General features: G+C 38.0%; 1 protein-coding gene across 1 annotated transcript in view; it reads left to right on the top strand.

The window, feature by feature from the left end:
* LOC113044735 (cell surface A33 antigen-like) overlaps window positions 1–19,686 on the top strand; it is a 37,970-nt gene that overhangs the window by 15,810 nt on the left and 2,474 nt on the right. Inside the window, exons 4-7 of the mRNA XM_026204913.1 lie at window positions 15,993–16,209; window positions 17,664–17,828; window positions 17,939–18,055; window positions 19,530–19,661. Coding sequence (XP_026060698.1) covers window positions 15,993–16,209; window positions 17,664–17,828; window positions 17,939–18,055; window positions 19,530–19,661 — 631 coding nt within the window. The remainder of the gene's footprint in view (window positions 1–15,992; window positions 16,210–17,663; window positions 17,829–17,938; window positions 18,056–19,529; window positions 19,662–19,686) is intronic.

The raw sequence follows: 19,686 nt of genomic DNA, 5'->3' as shown, positions 1-19,686 counted from the left end.
CAGAGAATGATTGTACTGTATGTGTCATCATCTGTGTGGAGGATCAGCGGTCAGATCTCCTCAGTAATCAACACTCAAGTCCAGTGCAGGTTAATAAATGTGACCTGTGCTGACAAAATCACACTGAACAAATGTTCAAAAATTAGTCATTTTTATTTTCACATTCTCCATTTAAGACCTTTAAAATTATGTATAAATTGTTGGGATCAGATGAAAAATGATTGAGCTAGATCCGTTTAAATTCGACAGAGTCAGCAAAGTCAGTTTTGAGAAACATCAAGATGAAGTTTTTTTTGTTTTACAATATTTTTTTTTAAAGCACATTTAAAAATAACCAAAGCTGACTAAAGTGCTGTACAGAACAGAATAAAAAAACTCAAATTAAATGAATAAAACAAGAACACAAAGTTTTCTGAAGGTTCCAAAGTAAAATCACCTGCAACCTTGCAACCTTAATGATAATTACTGTATTATTATTATTATTATTATTATAATTACGACATAACAACTATTAAAAAAACCTAAACAAATATAAGAAAGAAACAAATAATGCATTACCTTTTTTTAATTTCACATCTAAACAAAAAAAACAAAATAATAAAAACAAATAATCAAATGTTAAAATCCATTCAGTGTGTTCAATACAAATAAACTGATTATTAAAACAACAAAAGCAGTTTTAATCAAGAACAGTGAGTGACTTCCTCTCGTCTGTTCTTGTTAGACTAACATCAATGCGATACACACTCTGTGTAAGTTAAGAACTACTGTAAATCTCATATAATGTTACACATCAAAAGATTTTCCCCAAACGTACAATTGAGTTGAACTAACATTCTTGTGAAAACCTCAAATTCGACTAAAATCTGCAATTATAATTAATTTTGGTGTTTTTAACTATTTTTGCGTGTCGTTCACACTCATTTTGCCAGCACGGGTCACAGAGGTGTGTGCTACAATGACATGTGTGTTCTTGTTGTGCCAGTGGCTCCATCACAACCCAAATGCGATATTGTTGGGAAGACAGAATATTTCGAGAACATCCAACTGAGATGTCTCTCCGAGGAGGGAATGCCGATACCAGTCTACAAATGGCAAAGCTACAATGTCAATAACGTCCCTCGACAGCTGCCGCCCAAGGCCACTGAGCGTACGTGTGTGTGATGCTGCTCGAATACATGCTGAAAGCCTCTTCTCCTGCATCCCTGATGAGTGTGTGTGTGTGTGTGTGTCTCTCTCCTCAGAAAACGGGGTTTTGTCACTTGTCAATATTTCCATGGACACATCTGGCTACTACATCTGCACGTCCACCAACGAAATCAAATCTGCGACGTGTAATGTGACCCTGCGCGTCGATCCACGTAAGAAACTGATCTGTGCTAGTCTGTAGTCATGACCAGTGTTGGGTTTGTTACCCAATAAATTATTTATTACTCGTTACTAGTTACTCCTTTTAAAAGTAATATTATTTATTTACTTATTACTTTCTGGCATCAGTAATTAGTTACACTAGTCACATTACACTTCCTGCACAAGTTATAATTGTGTATCTTACCCAAAAAATGATTCTGAAATGCTACTATTTCTGTCTAATAATGTGGCCAAAGTCCACACTGGATCACAGTCAGACGTTGTTAAAACACTAGTTTGTGATTGATAGTGAGATTTAAATAAAAGTGTTTTTTATTATTAATCTCATTAATTGCTGTGTGTAGCTTGAATCTAATTGTAGCTATAATTTCTGTTTTATCAAATTAAATATAAGTTTGTTAGAAAATGTTTTTTTTTTAAATGATTGTAATATAATTTATATCAGGATCAGAGGTATGTGCAATGACAAGCCATGTAATACCAGAGTAAAGTAATGCCACAGCTTACACATTGCTGTTCAGATCATCTTCAGATCATCTTCATCTGTCAAAATCACTGAATGTCATCTTTCCCATATTCCACTGTATTTCACTGGTGACTTCATGTGTCCATGAGTCGTGAGAATTCTGAAAATAAATCTAGGAAATATACATGTACATGTATTTACTATTGTAATAATAATTAATTATGCATAATTACATGCAAGTTACTCTAAGATGAACTAATCCTAACCCTAACATTAAAGTTAGTACACGTAGTTAATTAATATTACAAAGTACTTAAATATATAATTAAACTGTAACATATGGAGCCAAAAGAGTATCAATAAAGATAAATGCACACACTACATTCACAAATGCACTCAAGATTCACAAATGTATTTCTGATGCACACACACATATATATTGATTTACAAACTGCTTGTAGTCTGTGAACTTCACTGCATTTGTGTGTGAATTTTGAAACTCCTCTGACTTGGCTTGACACACAAATGCCTTTTTTAAAACAGGGAATGATCTGCAACCAATCAGATATCTCCCTTGTTTTAGCCAATCACAAGAATGCACCCCACTTGGGGGATTGTTCACTTATAAGCCAATCAGCGAACGACTCACTTTCCTCACGCAGCCGGAGAGTCACTTTCCTCACGAGTCAGGCAGCGAGCGACTCACTTTCCTCAGCAAAAAATTCCCTTTCCTCACCCAGTGAAGTTGAGCGAACGATTCCCTTTCCTCACGCAGCGGCGACTCACTTTGCGCAGCCGGAGAGTCACTTTCCTCTCGCAGCGGACCACTCTGACTCTCTCTTCATGTAGGGACAGAATATTATAATTAAAGTGACTTCTATATTGCATCCAAAAGAATATTTAGATATTTTTAAATATTTAAAAAGGTGTAAAAAATTTTTTTTTACTTTCATTCAAATATTTCAATAAAATGAAATAATTGCCTATTGCAAATTTATGAATCCATGGTTAACTTTTTTTCTGCAGTCACAGTCTGGGCTATATGTATTGAGACATTTTTAAATTTATATTTTGTAAAAAAAAAGAAATAATAATAAATAAACCTGAATTGTAATCTAAACATCTGTATTTCCATACAATTGCATAAATAAGTAGGCTATAATATGCTGCACCACAGGCATATCGCGCTGTATGAACGCGTTCATGTGATTGGCTTATAAGTGAACAATCCCCCACGTGGGGTGCATTCTTGTAATTGGCTCAAACAAGGGAGATATCTGATTGGTTGCAGATCATTCCCTGTTTTAAAAAAGGCATTTGTGTGTCAAGCCAAGTCAGAGGAGTCTCAAAATTCACACACAAATGCAGTGAAGTTCACAGACTACAAGCAGTTTGTAAATCAATATATATGTGTGTGTGCATCAGAAATACATTTCTGAATCTTGTCCTGTGCATTTGTGAATCTTGAGTGCATTTGTAAATGTTGTTTGCATTTCTAATTGTGTCTGTATTTCTGAATTTTGTATGCATTTGTGAATCTTCTGTGCTTTTGAAATTTTGTGTGTGCATTTGTAAATTTTGTGCACATTTGTGTATCCTGTGTGTGTTTTTATGAATCATGTGTGTGCATATGTGAATGTAGTGTGTGCATTTATCTTTATTGATACTCTTTTGGCTCCATAGTAACAAGGATTCCTTAACCCTGAAATCTTATAAGTAATAATTACTTACACTACTGTTTACTGCTCAAAGTAATATCACTAGTAACTAGTTACTGCCCAGCACTGGTCATGACGAACTCCTCCGTCTCTTCTCCTGTAGCGTCCATGAACCTCGCCTCCACGGGGGGGATCATCGGGGGCGATGTGGCCGTGGCTCTTGTTGTGGGAATCATCATCTGCTGCTTTTACTCACGTCAGAAGGCATAGAAGATATAGTAGTGCTGGTGACCAGTGACCGGTCCACTTCAAGCCCTGCTCATAACGAACAACTGCTTGTGTTCCAAACCCATTACTAACTATCTACGGCTATCTTCTTCATTTGTTCTTGTTATGGAAGTGATTCACTGCTCGCTTGTCATTGGTCAGCTGTCAAAGAGGCGCATAATGAAGACAGTAAAAAAAAAAAAAAAAAAAAAAAAAAAAAAGTTAATTTTTTTCAACTTGAAAAGACGCTCTGAGGTGCAGAGAAAGTCGCCAGCGGAGGCGTATTAAAAAGTTTTGATTTGACTCTTGTTCATTAGTATTGTGAAAGGCTTCAAAAGAGCCTTGTCTCATATTTACTTCATGTTTCATATTTTTGTTGACTCTTTGTTGATATGTTTCTTGTGGCATTTTACTAAACTTCTTAACTGCATTTATAGGAATAACTAGTTTGAGTCAGTTAGATTTCAGTTTGTTTCTGTTTAGTTCATTTTTGCATTGTTTCAGAATAAAACATTCAAGCAAAAGTCTTCTGTTGGTGGATAAATGAGTTTCACTGAGGTTGGTTAGTGTCCTAACTATAACTCATTTACCGCTCAACACCGGTCATCTATTGTCCAAAGACTTCTCTCTTCATTATGATTCATGAGTAGTAATTATATTATGCCAATAAGTGATTTATGGGTTTGACCTTTGACCTTTGGACCCTCCCCCACATGACCGTGACCTTTTAACCTTGATTTTTTTGTCATTGGCCCTTCCCCCGCTTGCCCTTGACATTTTGACCTTGACCCCTCCCCCATCTGACCTTGACCTATGACCTTTTGATGATCACAGGTGTTGCTATGCCATTTGTTTGTAATAAATCAGGGTTATACATCATCAGCGTGAAATGGCACCATCCGTGAATAATCGGCAGCTGTGACTTGTCAGGTGTGTCTGTAATAGATCAAGTCGTAAGGATTATCCTAATGATAAGTGTGACGATCACCTGTTTGTAAAATAGACACCGGACCTCCAGTACGTGACCATCCGGCGACAGCTGTGCTTTAGGTGAAAGATGAATCCAGTGTGTGCGTGACCATCCGGTGACCGGTGAACTTAGGGTGAAAGATTTTATGGTCTGTCACGTGTGGGGGGCGGGGTTTCCCCACCAGCGGCATCGGACCGGATTCGCTTAGATAAATACGACCCACCTTGGATTTCTGAGGAAATCAGAAAAAGAGCTGTGAAATATACTTAGACATGGACTTCTTATACTCACCTCAAACCCCGAGAAGGAATTGGATGAAGAGGTGATGGAAAAGCTGACTTTGGCGCCGAGAAACCGTACAACAGTAGATTGTGCATGGCGAGGTTTCTCTGTGAAAATACGGACAGCGTGCGAGATGACTGAATCAAGATCAAAGATGATATGACCTCATATCATAATATATACCCTCAAATATAATCTGGTGACGGTATAATCTGTTTCACAGTGATATAATAAAGGTTTTAAATACAAATTCCAAGAATGAATGGAAATAAAACAATCAATAAAGAAACTGTATAATAAAAAGTTTTAAATAAAAATCTTAATTAATTGGAAATAAAAACAATCAATAAACAAGATGTATTATAAAAGTTTTAAAATAAAATCCTAATAATTAAAATCGAAGTAAAAACAATCAATAAAGAAGATGTATAACAAAGGTTTTAAAGTAAATATGGTAATATATACAGTTTCAGTACATACTACACAGAGACGTTGTTGCTGATGCTGCTCTTGTTCAGTTTCAGCCTCTGGATCTGATTCTGGATCATAAATAAACGGCTGAATCTGACTGTTAGCCATGGTTTGTTTTGGTTGGTTTTCCTCACGGTAAAGTCACAGCTTCCAAACGCTCTCAACTCAAAAGCCTACTGGCGCTCGTGATTCTTTAGCTCCGCCCACTCGTCACGCCTCCAGCCGGTCGTGTTTTTCCAGGAAAAATCAGTACAGACTATCTTTCTCTTATGAATATAATAAAAACTAAAGACTTTTTGGAGATATGAAGGATGCAGTACTACTCTATAGGTACTCAAGATTAACAGGATATTGAGTGAAAACGAGCATTTCACCCCCCCTTTAAGGTCTGATCCAGAAACTGCACTACAACTGTGACTGTGCTCTGTCATGTCTGAATAACCTGTTCTTCTTTAAGAAAACATGAGGCGAGCAGTTTCTGCAGTTTTTTAGCATAGATATTAGTTTTAGTGAGTTACATAGGTGTCACGCATGAAGTTTATAGTTATTTTAAATAATTCTGATAGCGTTACAGGTTTATGTTAGTGGGGTGCCTGTAAGCGGTGAAAACTTCAAGCATCGGAGACGACGGTGTTACTCAAACAGCCCATAGCGTTATCTTTTAACAAACTATTGTATTGCACGTTACTAAGACAAAATCTGTAACAGTGTTCATTAATGTGTTGAAATGAAAATAAACATACAAAACTTTATAATGACCATAAGTTCAATATAGCCTAACACCGCATAGACAAATGTTCTAACGCTTTCACCCTAAAATTGTGAGATTTCTTGACTTCACTGTGTTTAATGGACACGTCGTATGGATAGTTCACATGTTTTAACTCCAAAGGTAGAGTGTAAAGAGATGGGGGTTGAATCTCACAAAATTCACAGGAGCGGCTGTGTCTAACACACACACACACACACACACACACACGCACACACTCACACACACACACACACACATGCAGAGATACTCTAAGAGAGGGGTGTAAGAGAGGACATGTTTTAGAGGTTTCAACTGTACAATATTAATCTTGTACTAAGAGTAAACTTTTATTATTATGATTTTATTTTAAAACTTTTATTATACAGTTTCTTGTCAGTGTCCGGTCTCGTTTGCGACAAGGTCTTACCTGTATGCTAACTGTAAGGACTAACTCTACCTCTACTTACCTCTCTCCAGCGATCCTCTGAAGATCCAAGTCTCCTCTGTGCGTGTGTGTGTGTGTGTGTGTGTGTGTGCGGGGGGGTACACCTCCCTCCTCTGACGTCTTCACCTTGCTATTACGGATCCATTCATCACTCTACCCAGCACGACCCTATCTATAAACTATCTTTCTGTTACTCCTCAGCCTCCCGGGCTGAATAAACGATAACACAAATACAAATTAAGGGTGGATTATACCTTTAATTCACATGGCATACTGTCCCTTTAAGACCTGCATGCATCTGATATATTCCTTTCAGTTGTTTACTTTCATTTTAGACATATCCCACTGAGTTTATACATAAACCGTGTGTGTTTTGACAGTATTTGTCACGGTTTGCTCATTCTGTGTCTCTGCTCTGATTGGCCATCAGTGTCAGCTACTGCTGACGAGCAATCAGGAGCAATCAGATCAGCGGAAGGTAAGTCTCGTTTCTGTGGGCCTACTTATAGTCCTGTGTTTGTCTTGTCTAGTGTCAGATCGTTTGTTACTTTTCTCTGTCTTTCTCGCTCCTTGCAGTGCCGTCTAGTCCAGTTGGAGTTTTTCCTGCCGTTGTTCTAGTGCTTGGATTTACGGGTTCGAGTTGCCGTGTCGCCTTCGCTGTTTTCTGTTTCGGTTCCTGTCTTTGAGGTTATGCCCACTGCAGTCCCTGCGCTGCCAAGGAGTGACTGCCGACCGGAGACTTGTTCCTACCATCTGGCCTCTTTTGCTCTCTTGAACATTTTAAAGACCTTATTCATTGTTTAATTTAGCTTTACAGAAAATGAAGTTTCTACAATATTTATTAGTAGCTTATAAGTGGTGACTGTCAGTTTATGTGCAAATGACAGGAATTTTCAGAAAAATGTATACAAGATAGTCATCCAGATGATGAACACCATTAACAGCAATTATTATGTGACTGCATAGTAAGCAGCAATATTTGTTAGTTGTGTTTGTTGATTCAGGGTTAACATCATCTATTCTCAGGTGTTCTGGAGCTTGTGTAAATCCTAGTTACCACGGGATGAAGATCCAGCAGAAACAGAGAAACACATAGAGACATCATTAGCATAGCTGCTGATCCAACAAAGTAAAATTCATTAGTTTAACCCAAGCTAAAGATTAATAATGTGCATTTGATCAGATGCAACTGCAGTCACAAATTAAGAGATACATTATTCGAATGCTTGGCGAAAGAGATGTGTTTTTAATCTAGATTTAAACAGAGAGAGTGTGTCTGAACCCCGAACATTATCAGTGATGGGTTGTAGCGTGGTAGAAGGCTAGTTAGGTACGCTGGAGCTAAACCATTTAGAGCCTTATAGGTAAGTAATGATAATTGGTAACTGATACGGAACTTAATAGGTAGCCAGTGCAGAGACTGTAAAATTGGGGTAATATGATCATATTTTCTTGACCTGGTAAGGACTCTAGCTGCTGTGTTTTGGACGACCTGTAGCTTGTTTATTGACGAAGCAGGACAACCACCTAGAAGTGCATTACAATAGTCCAGTCTAGAGGTCATGAATGCATGAACTAGCTTTTCTGCATCAGAAACAGATAACATGTTTCGTAGCTTGGCAATGTTTGTAAGATGGAAGAATGCAGTTTGTAACATTGGAAATATGATTTTCAAAAGACAAGTTGCTGTCTAATATAACACCCAGATTTCTGACTGTAGAGGAAGTAACAGTACAGGTCCTTCTCAATTTTTTTTTTTAAAAAGTTCATTATTTTCCATAATGTAATGATACAAATTTAATTTTCATATATTTTAGATTCATTGCACACCAACTGAAATATATCAGGTCTTTTATTGTTTTAATACTGATTTTGGCATACAGCTCATGAAAACCCAAAATTCCTATCTCAAAAAATTAGCATATTTCATCCGACCAATAAAAGCAAACTGTTTTTAATACAAAAAAAGTCAACCTTCAAATAATTATGTTCAGTTATGCACTCAATACTTGGTCGTGAATCCTTTTGCAGAAATGACTGCTTCAGTGCGGCGTGGCATGGAGGCAATCAGTCTGTGGCACTGCTGAGGTGTTATGGAGGATGCTTCGATAGCGGCCTTAAGCTCATCCAGAGTGTTGGGTCTTGCGTCTCGCAACTTTCTCTTCACAATATCCCACAGATTCACTATGGGGTTCAGGTCAGGAGAGTTGGCAGGCCAATTGAGCACAGTAATACCATGGTCAGTAAACCATTTACCAGTGGCTTTAGCACTGTGAGCAGGTGCCAGGTCGTGCTGAAAAACGAAATCTTCATCTCCATAAAGCTTTTCAGCAGATGGAAGCATGAAGTGCTCCAAAATCTCCTGATAGCTAGCTGCACTGACCCTGCCCTTGATAAAACACAGTGGAGCAACACCAGCAGCTGACATGGCACCCCAGACCATCACTGACTGTGGGTACTTGACACTGGACTTCAGGCATTTTGGCATTTCCTTCTCCAAAGTCTTCCTCCAGACTCTGGCACCTTGATTTCCGAATGACATGCTAAATTTGCTTTCATCCGAAAAAAGTACTTTGGACCACTGAGCAACAGTCCAGTGCTGCTTCTCTGTAGCCCATTTCCTGCACACGCCTGTGCACGGTGGCTCTGGATGTTTCTACTCCGGACTCAGTCCACTGTTTCCGCAGGTCCCCCAAGGTCTGGAATCGTTCCTTCTCCACAATCTTCCTCAGGGTCCGGTCACCTCTTCTCGTTGTGCAGCGTTTTTTGCCAAATTTTTTCCTTCCCACAGACTTCCCACTAAGGTGCCTTGATACAGCACTCTGGGAACAGCCTATTCGTTCAGAAATGTCTTTCTGTGTCTTACCCTCTCACTTGAGGGTGTCAATGATGGCCTTCTGGACAGCAGTCAGGTCGGCAATCTTACCCATGATTGGCAGTCTTACAATATTTCTAATAATATTACCAAGGGGCAACATGTATATTAAAAATAGAGGGACCTAGGACAGATCCTTGTGGCACTCCATATTTTACTGTTGATAAATGAGATGACTCCCCATTTAAGTAAACAAAATGGTAGTGATCAGACAGGTAGGATCTAAACCCCCCTTCCTCAAATCTTACCCTGGAGGTCCAATGCACTGCAGAGTTTAGCTCCAACCCTGATTAAAGTCCCCTGTCTGCCATTTTCGAATGATCCCAAAGACATTGATTGGCACTGATTAGCATGCTCAGGTCTGTTTGATTAGGGTTAGCGCTAAACTCTGCAGGAAAGTGGATCTCGAGGTCTAGATTTGAGGATCCCTGCTTTAGAAACTCTCACCTGGCATCACTTCTGCTCTCCTCTCGCTCTAGAGTAGATTGACCCGAGTGACCTGCTGTGAGTCCTGACCGCTCAGCGCTGATTGGCTGATGGAGGTCTTTGACTAGAGTTGATTGGTGATGATGGAGGCTGTAATGAGCGTGTCCTCGAGCCGTGTCAGATTCACTGAGATGCATGCTGATGAAGTGCTTACTGCGTCTCACGTCTGTCTCTGGGTGATGTGGATCTGCACGGCCCTCAGTGAAGCACATTTACTTCATTAAGGAGCGTCTCTCGTCCTCATGAGTATTGATGAGCTGGAATGTGCTTCGGAATGAGAGTAAAGAAGATGACAGGAATGTCCATTCTTCCATTCGTTTCTATTCCTACATCTCTCTCTTGATTATTGTAAAGTGAAAGCTATACAAAAAGTATGTAGGAATTATATAGAAAACTAATTAAAATATCATCTTTGTGGAGGCCAGGTCATCTGGCGCAGCACCACATCACTCTTCTTCTTGGTCAAATAGCCCTTGATCCCTTCAGTGTGACTCTACAATTTTCATAGTTATGAAAATAAAAAAACTCTTTGAATGAGAAGGTTTGTCCTAACTTTTGGTCTGTACTATACTCTCTCTCTTTCACATACACATTTTGTACATTTACATTTATTCATTTAGCAGACGCTTTTATCCAAAGCGACTTACAGATGAAGACAGTGGAAGCAATCAAAAACAACAAAAAGAGCAATGATATATAAGTGCTATAACAAGTCATTTTAACATTTTATCACCCATTAGCTTTCTGCAGCTTCCAATTAAGATGTAAAAATATTATGCTTGGAAACATGCTAAAAAACCTGAATACTTAAACGCGGTTTACTATCAACTTGTTTTATTCAAATTAGTTTGACATCCTAAGATAGATGAACAACATGAGCTGAATGTTCAACATGATTAAATGCAACTGACACACATATAATCATCAAAACAGAAAACACTACATATCACTCTAAAAATGCTGGGTTAAAAAGGGACTAACCCAGCAGTTGGGTTATTTTGACCAGAGGTGTGTAGTCCAAGAGCCAAAGAGTAAAGGTCCTGACATATTTATGTTCCACTCATGAACTCAACAGCTTCACCAGAGAAGAACAAAGAAAGCAAGTCTCAAATTAAATCCCAAGCCCTCGAAGAGTTAAAGTTAATGAGATAATTAAGTGATTAATTAAATTATGATAGAACATTAGTGATGAACATCTGCTGTTAATAATCAACATCATTGAAGAAAAGTGAAACACAAGAACTACAACTGACTACAGCCACAGCCTTTGGTTTGCTTTAATTAGTCTCTTGACCCTTTTAATAATTCAAAGTACTTTGTTTCTAAGTGATTGCAATATTGTTTCACTGCAAACATTTGTTCATTGCTGAATCAAAAGCTTGAAGTAGCAGATTAACTTGCTTTTTGCTAATAACTCAAGGTGAGAAATTGACATGTGTGTAAATGTGATTTCTGATCTTCAGCATGTCTCAGATGGAACAATCATTTAATTATCCAGCAGAGGACACCACTGCACATGAATGATGCAAATCAGCTGCTCAGTGGTGATTGGTCACATAATTCAAAAGATTGTGACATCACTGATAATCACTAGATGAAACCATTGTGGTTGAGAGTCTGTAGGGTTTGTGTTTGTGTTCCTGTGAATGAGTGTGTGTGTGTGTGAGAGAGAGAGACCAAACGTCCCCACAAGCATTGAAAAACTGGAAATGTTGTACCTTGCTGTTCTGGGGACAAAGGGACAAAAATTATTAAAAATAGTAAATGGTGTTTCTCTGAAAGTGTAAGAATGCAAACAGGTTTTCTGTAAGGGTTAGGTTTAGGGTTGGGGGATAGAAAATATCGTTTGATCAGAATAAAAGTAATAAAGTCTATCGAAAAACCCCACAATGCACAGAATGAAACGTGTGTGTTTGTGTGTTGACTGTTGTCACTCCCTCATCATATTACTCGTCAAACCAGTTTCTCTGGATCTGATGCAAATCAGTGTGTGTTTGTCAGTCTATAACTGAATAAAATGGTAAGAAACGAGTTTCCAAGAGTTCCCAATCAACCGTGACACTGCTTCCACTTGATTCAGACAACCCTTGATTGATCTGGGTTTTGCTCCTCATAAGTAGAACACAGACTCATCTTACTCTGATCTCTTTGTGGTTTCTCAAACGAGAAACTGCGAGACAGGAGAGCAACAGGGCAAGACGAGACTCGACCTGAGCGGGGCGTTGCTCTTCATTTCCTGGATCTCATTTGCTCAGAGAGTGAGTTTCAGTGTCTTCAACACCTTCAGTTCCCTTCATACCTGAGACGCTGCTGGACGCTCACAGAGATGGCAGGAACACTGGGAATATTTGGCATCTGTCTGCTCTTTGCTGGTAAGTAAGCTTTAATCTGTGTGAATGTGAATGTGTGTGTGTTCCTCATCAGTGTGTGAGCCACTCCTCAGATTCAGAACCAGCAGAACGACAAACACACAATTACCAGGAAGCACTTTCTGAGTTCTCTGGGTCACTTCATACACTTCTGAACAGAGTAGAAAAAGAAAAGTTTAGAATGAATGAAATATTTCTTACACACTAACGTCACAGACAGTAGTTTTCCACCTGAGTCTCAGTTATGGGATGGTAATCCTGTAGTTTTGGCTGTAGGCCGTGTCACAGCGACGGCTCCGAGCCAACGCCCCAAACACAGATCACTAATCTCGCTCCCAGAACTCCATTAACTCAAAACATTTGAGCAGAAAAATATATGCAATTCATAGACATTTTCGTCATTATTGTTTACAAATCTGTGCATGTTTTCTGATGGTAAGAGTACAGGTTAAAGTTACAATTTTAAAAGAAGATTTCTGAAAGACTGCATTTATTTGATCAAAAATACTATAAAACTGTGAAATATTATAATTTAAGCTATCTGTTCTCTGTGTGAATCTGTGTTAAAGTGTAATTTATTTCTGTGATGCACAGGTGTATTTTTAGCATCATTCCTCCAAGTCTTCAGTGTCACATGATCTTCAGAAATCATGAAAATATGATGATTTACTGCTCAAGAAACATTTCTGATTGCTTTTTCAATTCATCAAATAATACTATTATCCTAAAAATTATCTATCACGGATTTTTTAAATTTTATCAGTATATTTCACAATATTCCTGTTTTTCTTTGATCAAATAAATGCACCGTTGGTGAGCAGAAGAGACCCATTTATAAAACATTTAAAAAATGTCAGACGATGCAGTGTTAAATGCAAACTATAGTTCATAAAGTGCTTTATATTCAAATGTTTTGTGTTTCAGGGGTTCAAATGACTTCAGGCATGACTGTAAACATCCCAAATCAAGTATATAAGGTTGCGAGGGGCGATAAAGCAGTGATTCCCTGTGTTTTCACACCGAGTACAACCATCACATCCATATCATGGACGGCAGATCCGGACAACAAGGATGATCCAGAGGTAATAAAACAGACACATTCATCACGGTAATCATTCAGTACAGGAGAATCCCTAACTAACACCACTGGTGCTGGCACATATATCCCTGCTGACATCCACTAAAAACCAAGAAATTCAAGGCGCGTATCCACTGTATCATCTCTTAATGACTTCTTTACTTCAGCTTGGCCTCAGCGCCAGTCAAACGAGCTTCAGTAGAACAACAGTGAACTACGGTCTGATGAGATGTTGTTAGGCTTCATGTCAGTAAAACACACTTTCCTCTGCTTTTACCGTGCTCACACTCACACTCTTTATCTCTTCATCATAAATAAATCTAACAAGAAACTGTGAACATACAATGCAGTTCTGTCGTCATTTTAGCCATGAAATCACCAAAAAGGCGATGAGTGTAGGCCTTTGTCAATCTATAGCAACACATCAAAGAATGTCTCTCAAATGTATGTACTAAAATATTGTTTCGAGATCACAATATTAGGCACAAGCTGATGGTGTTTATTTATATATAATTTAATGCACAAGAGAATATGAACACTGCACTTATATTTTCTTTTTCTTTTTTTTTTTTTGCAAACAAAAAATGAAACCATTTAAGTGCATAAAATATATTCTGGCATTAATATGCTGTAGACTTCCGGCCTTTTTTTTTATTTTATTTTTTTTTATGAACCAGTTCTTATCACTATCTGCATCTCTCATCAGAGGGAATATGGAGTACAAGCTTTTGGGTTTTTTTGAGAATCAGAGCCAAGCTGTCTGAGAAATAAAGCTATAGTCAAGTCACCTTTATTTATATAGCGCTTTAAACAAAATACATTGCGTCAAAGCAACTGAACAACATTCATTTGGAAAACAGTGTGTCAATAATGCAGAATGATAGTTAAAGGCAGTTCATCATTGAATTCAGTGATGTCATCTCTGCTCAGTTTAAATATTGTCTGTGCATTTATTTGCAATCAATCAATGATATCACTCTAGATGAAGTGACCCCAACTAAGCAAGCCAGAGGCTTCTATTACAATAATTGTATTAGTGAGACCCTTTATTAAAATGCCTGGAGGTGGGGAATAAAACACATTGTTATATTCAGTCAGCATTACTTAAGCTAATTCACAAATATCTCAATTACAGTTAAGTATAAATTAATTGTATTCAGTTTTGTTTCATGCACTAAAACAGTCCAGTACATTAGTCAACACATTTTATATTGAAATAATTAGAGATCGACCGATCTATAGACTTACTGATATTTTTCTCGATATTTAAGCATTTTACCATAGGCGGATATTGGTTTTGTAATATTGGATTCATCTTGTGTGTGTTTTGAGAGTTGCGTGTAGGATTGCCATTGCAGCACGTGCATGTACTTGATTTGCTGTAGTTAGTAAACTTAATTTAACATAACAGCTAGTTATGCACAAATTAGATGCATTACATGAATGCCCGATTTGTAGTTTATGCAGATTGGCTTTAAGAAACAGAGACCATCTCACCAAGTCATGTTAAATAATCCAAGTCCTGTCCCAATAAAAACGTAACTGTGCCTATGAGCGCATGTTGGAAAAAAGCTCTGAATTTAATTCCATTTTAGAAATGCAATTAAATATGATGTTTTGTTATTTTCCAGTATTCCAGAGAATATTATTCTGTGAATTAACATTATCCAGTGAATTATTGACTCTGTAGGTATTATACGGCTTATAAACCTAATAAAATGGTAGCTTAAAATGAAGTTGATATGATTCATGTCCCCTTTTATTTTCTCCATTTGAAAAAATGAGACATTTGTAAATTTATTTGGCTTATTTTTGATATTAGTGTTGTTGCTGTTGATGCTTTTTATAAATAATATTTTGTTGTTGTAATGTAAAGATTAAATTTTACATGAAAAACAAATTTTCAACACTTCAAAAACAAATGACTGAAAAGAGGATAAACCAAAGTGAAGTAAGTTTTTTTTTCTTCACTCCGTAATTTATTTACTTTATTGCAGCAAATAAATATCAGTTCTGCATTTTGGTTTTTGGGCAAATAAACATGCAAATAATTGGTATCGTTAATAAAAAATCAATATGGGTCGATCACTAGAAATAATGAATATTTCTGTGTCACCCCAGACTGAGTGTGACCAACATTATACAAACATCTTGCCTCTGCCACTGCCTGCCGAATCACACAATAAAAAGCATCACAGAAATTGTTATAGTTTCCACTACAGACGCCATTACAAACATTACAAACCATCAACTTTTAACCATTAAAACAACTAAAAAATAGTTTCCTGTTGTGTGTTTTGGGACATATTCTATTTTAACAGAAGGAAACCAATTACCAGTGGATTCCAACAGGCCCATTACAGTTTCCATTAAAACCATTACTATTCCCAATATAACCAGTGAAACCATTACAAATTCTGTGATTGTTTCTATTGTTGTTTTTTTACAGCAGGGATGGAGCTGTGTTTAATGTTTTGTGACTGATTGTATGGTTTTTATCCAGATTAACGTCGCTGGTTACTTCTCTGGCGGGAATAAAATTACGATATACAAAAAATATAAAGGCCGGGCAAACCTAGTGGTGGATCTGGTGAAAGGAACAGCCAACCTGGAACTCCTGAGCGTCACCAACACAGACACACGGGACTATGAATGCAAAGTTCAGGATCCGGAAGATGAGGAAGGCCGTTTGTCTGACAAGGCCAATCTCATGGTCCTGGGTAAGAGACACCACCATCCACTCACCCTTCAGAGAGATGCTTCTGAACCGAGAATGATTGTACTGTATGTGTCATCATCTGTGTGGAGGATCAGCGCTCAGATCTCTTCAGTAATCAACACTCAAGTCCAGTGCAGATTAATAAATGTGACCTGTGCTGACAAAATGAGTCAAAAAAAATAATAATAATAACAAAACAAGAACCCAAAGAATACATCAGTTTATTTGTTCATTTCAAATAAACTGATTATTAAAACAACAAAAGCAGTTTAATCAAGAGCAGAGAGTGATCTTCTTTTCTTAGACTAATATCAATGCGACAGATGGCCTGTCTATATTAAGACCTACTGTAAATCTCATATAATGTTACTTTAAATGTTTTTCCCCAAATGTGCACTTGAAGGGATAGTTTCCCAAAATGAAAATAAGCCCATGATTTATTCACACTCCAGGCATCCTAGGTGCACATGACTTTCTCCTTTCAGACCGATACAATCCAAGTTATATAAAACATCCTGGGTCTTCCAAGCTTTATAATGGCAGTGGATGGGTGTTTCTATTTAACAGTCCAAAAAAGAACATCCATCCATAAGAAAAATTACCTCACATGGCTCCGGGCGTGTATTAAGTCCTCCTGTAGCAAATCAATGTTTTTGTAAGAATAATATCCATATTTAAAACCTTAATCACTAATCTCTAGCTTCCGCTAACTGTCATGCATGCGTTCACCAAAGAACACCTTTCCAGCGGAGGAGGACGAGGAGTGAAGAGAAGTGGCGAATGCGGAATCGTAGAGGAGAGCGCAAAACAAAACCCTTGTCATGAATTAAAAGTAACAAAATTAGGATTTGTAAAGAAAAATATTAGAGGATTTCATCATAAGCTGAGAGGAAACTGGTTTTACCTCTGCTGAAGTAAGGAAACTTTGCTTCCTTTGCTCCTGTAAACAAACGTTTGTTCTCGCGAGAAAAATTCTCACTAGAGCTTACATTACGCCGATGTCCTACAACATCCACCAAAATGACTATGACAGTCTTGGGCACAATAGAGATACCTGTTAAAATCTGTTTTAAATATGGATATTTTTCTTTAAAAAAAAATAAATAAATTCATGAGTTCACTACAGGAGGCTTTCATTCACCCCCCGGAGCCACCTTATTATGGATGGATGCACTTTATAGGACTTCTTTTGGACTACTGAAAAATAATAGACATTATGAAGCTTGGAAGAGCCAGGATAACTTTTTATATAACTCGTCTGAAAGTCATATACACCTAGGATGCCATTAGGGTGAGTAAATCATGTGCTATTTAACATTTTGGGTGAACTAACATTTTTTGTGACAACCTCAACCTGACTAAAATCTGCATTTTTGCGTGTCGTTCACACTCATTTTGCCAGCACGGGTCACAGAGGTGTGTGCTACAATGACGTGTGTGTTCTTGTTGTACCAGTGGCTCCATCACAACCCAAATGCGATATTGTTGGGAAGACAGAATACTTCGAGAACATCGAACTGAGATGTCTCTCCGAGGAGGGAATGCCGACACCAGTCTACAAATGGCAAAGCTACAGTGTCAATAACGTCCCTCGACCGCTGCCGCTCAAGGCAACTGAGCGTACGTGTGTGTGACGCTGCTCGAATACATGCTGAAAGCCTCTTCTCCTGCATCACTGATGAGTGTGTGTGTGTGTGTGTGTGTGTGTGTGTGTGTGTCTCTCTCCTCAGAAAGCGGGGTTTTGTCACTTTTAAATATTTCCATGGACACGTCTGGCTACTACATCTGCACGTCCACCAACGAAATCAAATCTGCAATGTGTAATGTGACCCTGCGCGTCGATCCACGTAAGAAACTGATCTGTGCTAGTCTGTAGTCATGACCAGTGTTGGGTTTGTTCAGGGGGCAAGGAACTCGACCGGAAGTTGAAGTCGGCTGGGGGCTGCCATCTTTTAGCAGAACTTCACTTGCGTTAGCATTCCCATTGACTCCCATTCATTTAGGCGTCACTTTGACAGCGAATAACTTTACATCTGAGGTGTTTAAAGACTCTGTTTGTCCATTATTTATTTCTAAAGATACACGACAATGTATAAAGGGATACATTACCTTCTATGTTACATTATGGCCCCGTATAAACAGTTTTTGTAAAAAATAGGCTAACGATTGCGTCATAGCCATTCGACTCTGTCGCATTACCGTACAGACAGGAGGAGAAGCTCGCAGGCAATTAACTTAATATGGCGTCCTGGCATTACATTTTAAAATACTATACAAAATAATTAATCAGAATACTTATTCCTGCTCACTCACGACAAAGAACTCCCCGCTCAAGCTCGCCGTCTCTGCAAGATTAACGATGGCAGTTTGCACGCACAGCTACTAGAAGATTTACATCTGTCAGACAGGTTCCTGACGTCATCAAGCTTCGTTTGAGTCTGCGCGTCAGAAACGGAAGTGCTAAAAAACCCTAAAAATGGGCTTCACTTGTCTCAATTGAGTTCCAATGGCGTCGCTGTGTCCATTTCTTTTACTGTCTATGGGTTTGTTACCCCAAAAAAATTATTTATTGCTCCATTACTAGTTACTCCTTTCAAAAGTAATATTACTTTCTGGCATCAGTAATTAGTTAGACTACTAGTCACATTACTTTTCCTGCATGACCAACATAAGTTGTAATTGTGCATCTTACCAAAAAAAGATTATTCTGAAATGTTACTATTTCTGTCTAGCTAGCTTGAAGCTAATTGTAGCTATAATTTGTTTTATCAGAAGAAATATAAGTTTGTTCGAAAATGTTATTTTTTTGTAATGTAATGGAAATATTCCTATCCACTGAATGTCAGCTTTCACATATTCCAATCTTGCCTGCTGCACTGGTGACTCCATGTGTCCATGAGTCGTGAGAACTGGATTGGATTGTTGGACTTCAGATCAGTAGGGTTTGAGGCATCAAAGTATCTAACGAGCTGTTTTATGGAATACAACTGTAATATTATTTTTACACTTAGGTTAAAGGTTTCCTTGTTACATATTACATGTATTTACTATTGTGATAATAATGAATTATGGATAATTACATGCAAGTAACTCTAAGATGAACTAATCCTAACCCTAACAATATAGTTAGTACATGTAGTTAATTAATATTACATAGTACTTAAATATAGAATTACACAGTAATAAGAATGCCTTAACCCTGAAATCTTATTAGTAATAATTACTTACACTACTGTTTACCTCTCAAAGTAATATTATCACTAGTAATTATTTACTGCCCAGCACTGGTCATGACGAACTCCTCCGTCTCTTCTCCTGTAGCGTCCATGAACCTCGCCTCCACGGGGGTGATCATCGGGGGTGTTGTGGGCGTGGCTCTTGTTGTGGGAATCATCATCTGCTGCTGCTGCTACTGCCGTCGCCGGAGGGAAAAGGCTGAGGAATTCGCAATGGGTACATGAGAAACACATCTCACACA

Source organism: Carassius auratus, chromosome 26, assembly GCF_003368295.1.
Source record: "Carassius auratus strain Wakin chromosome 26, ASM336829v1, whole genome shotgun sequence".
NCBI classification, from domain to species: domain Eukaryota; kingdom Metazoa; phylum Chordata; class Actinopteri; order Cypriniformes; family Cyprinidae; genus Carassius; species Carassius auratus.
This window is presented reverse-complemented; position numbering and strand designations above follow the sequence as displayed.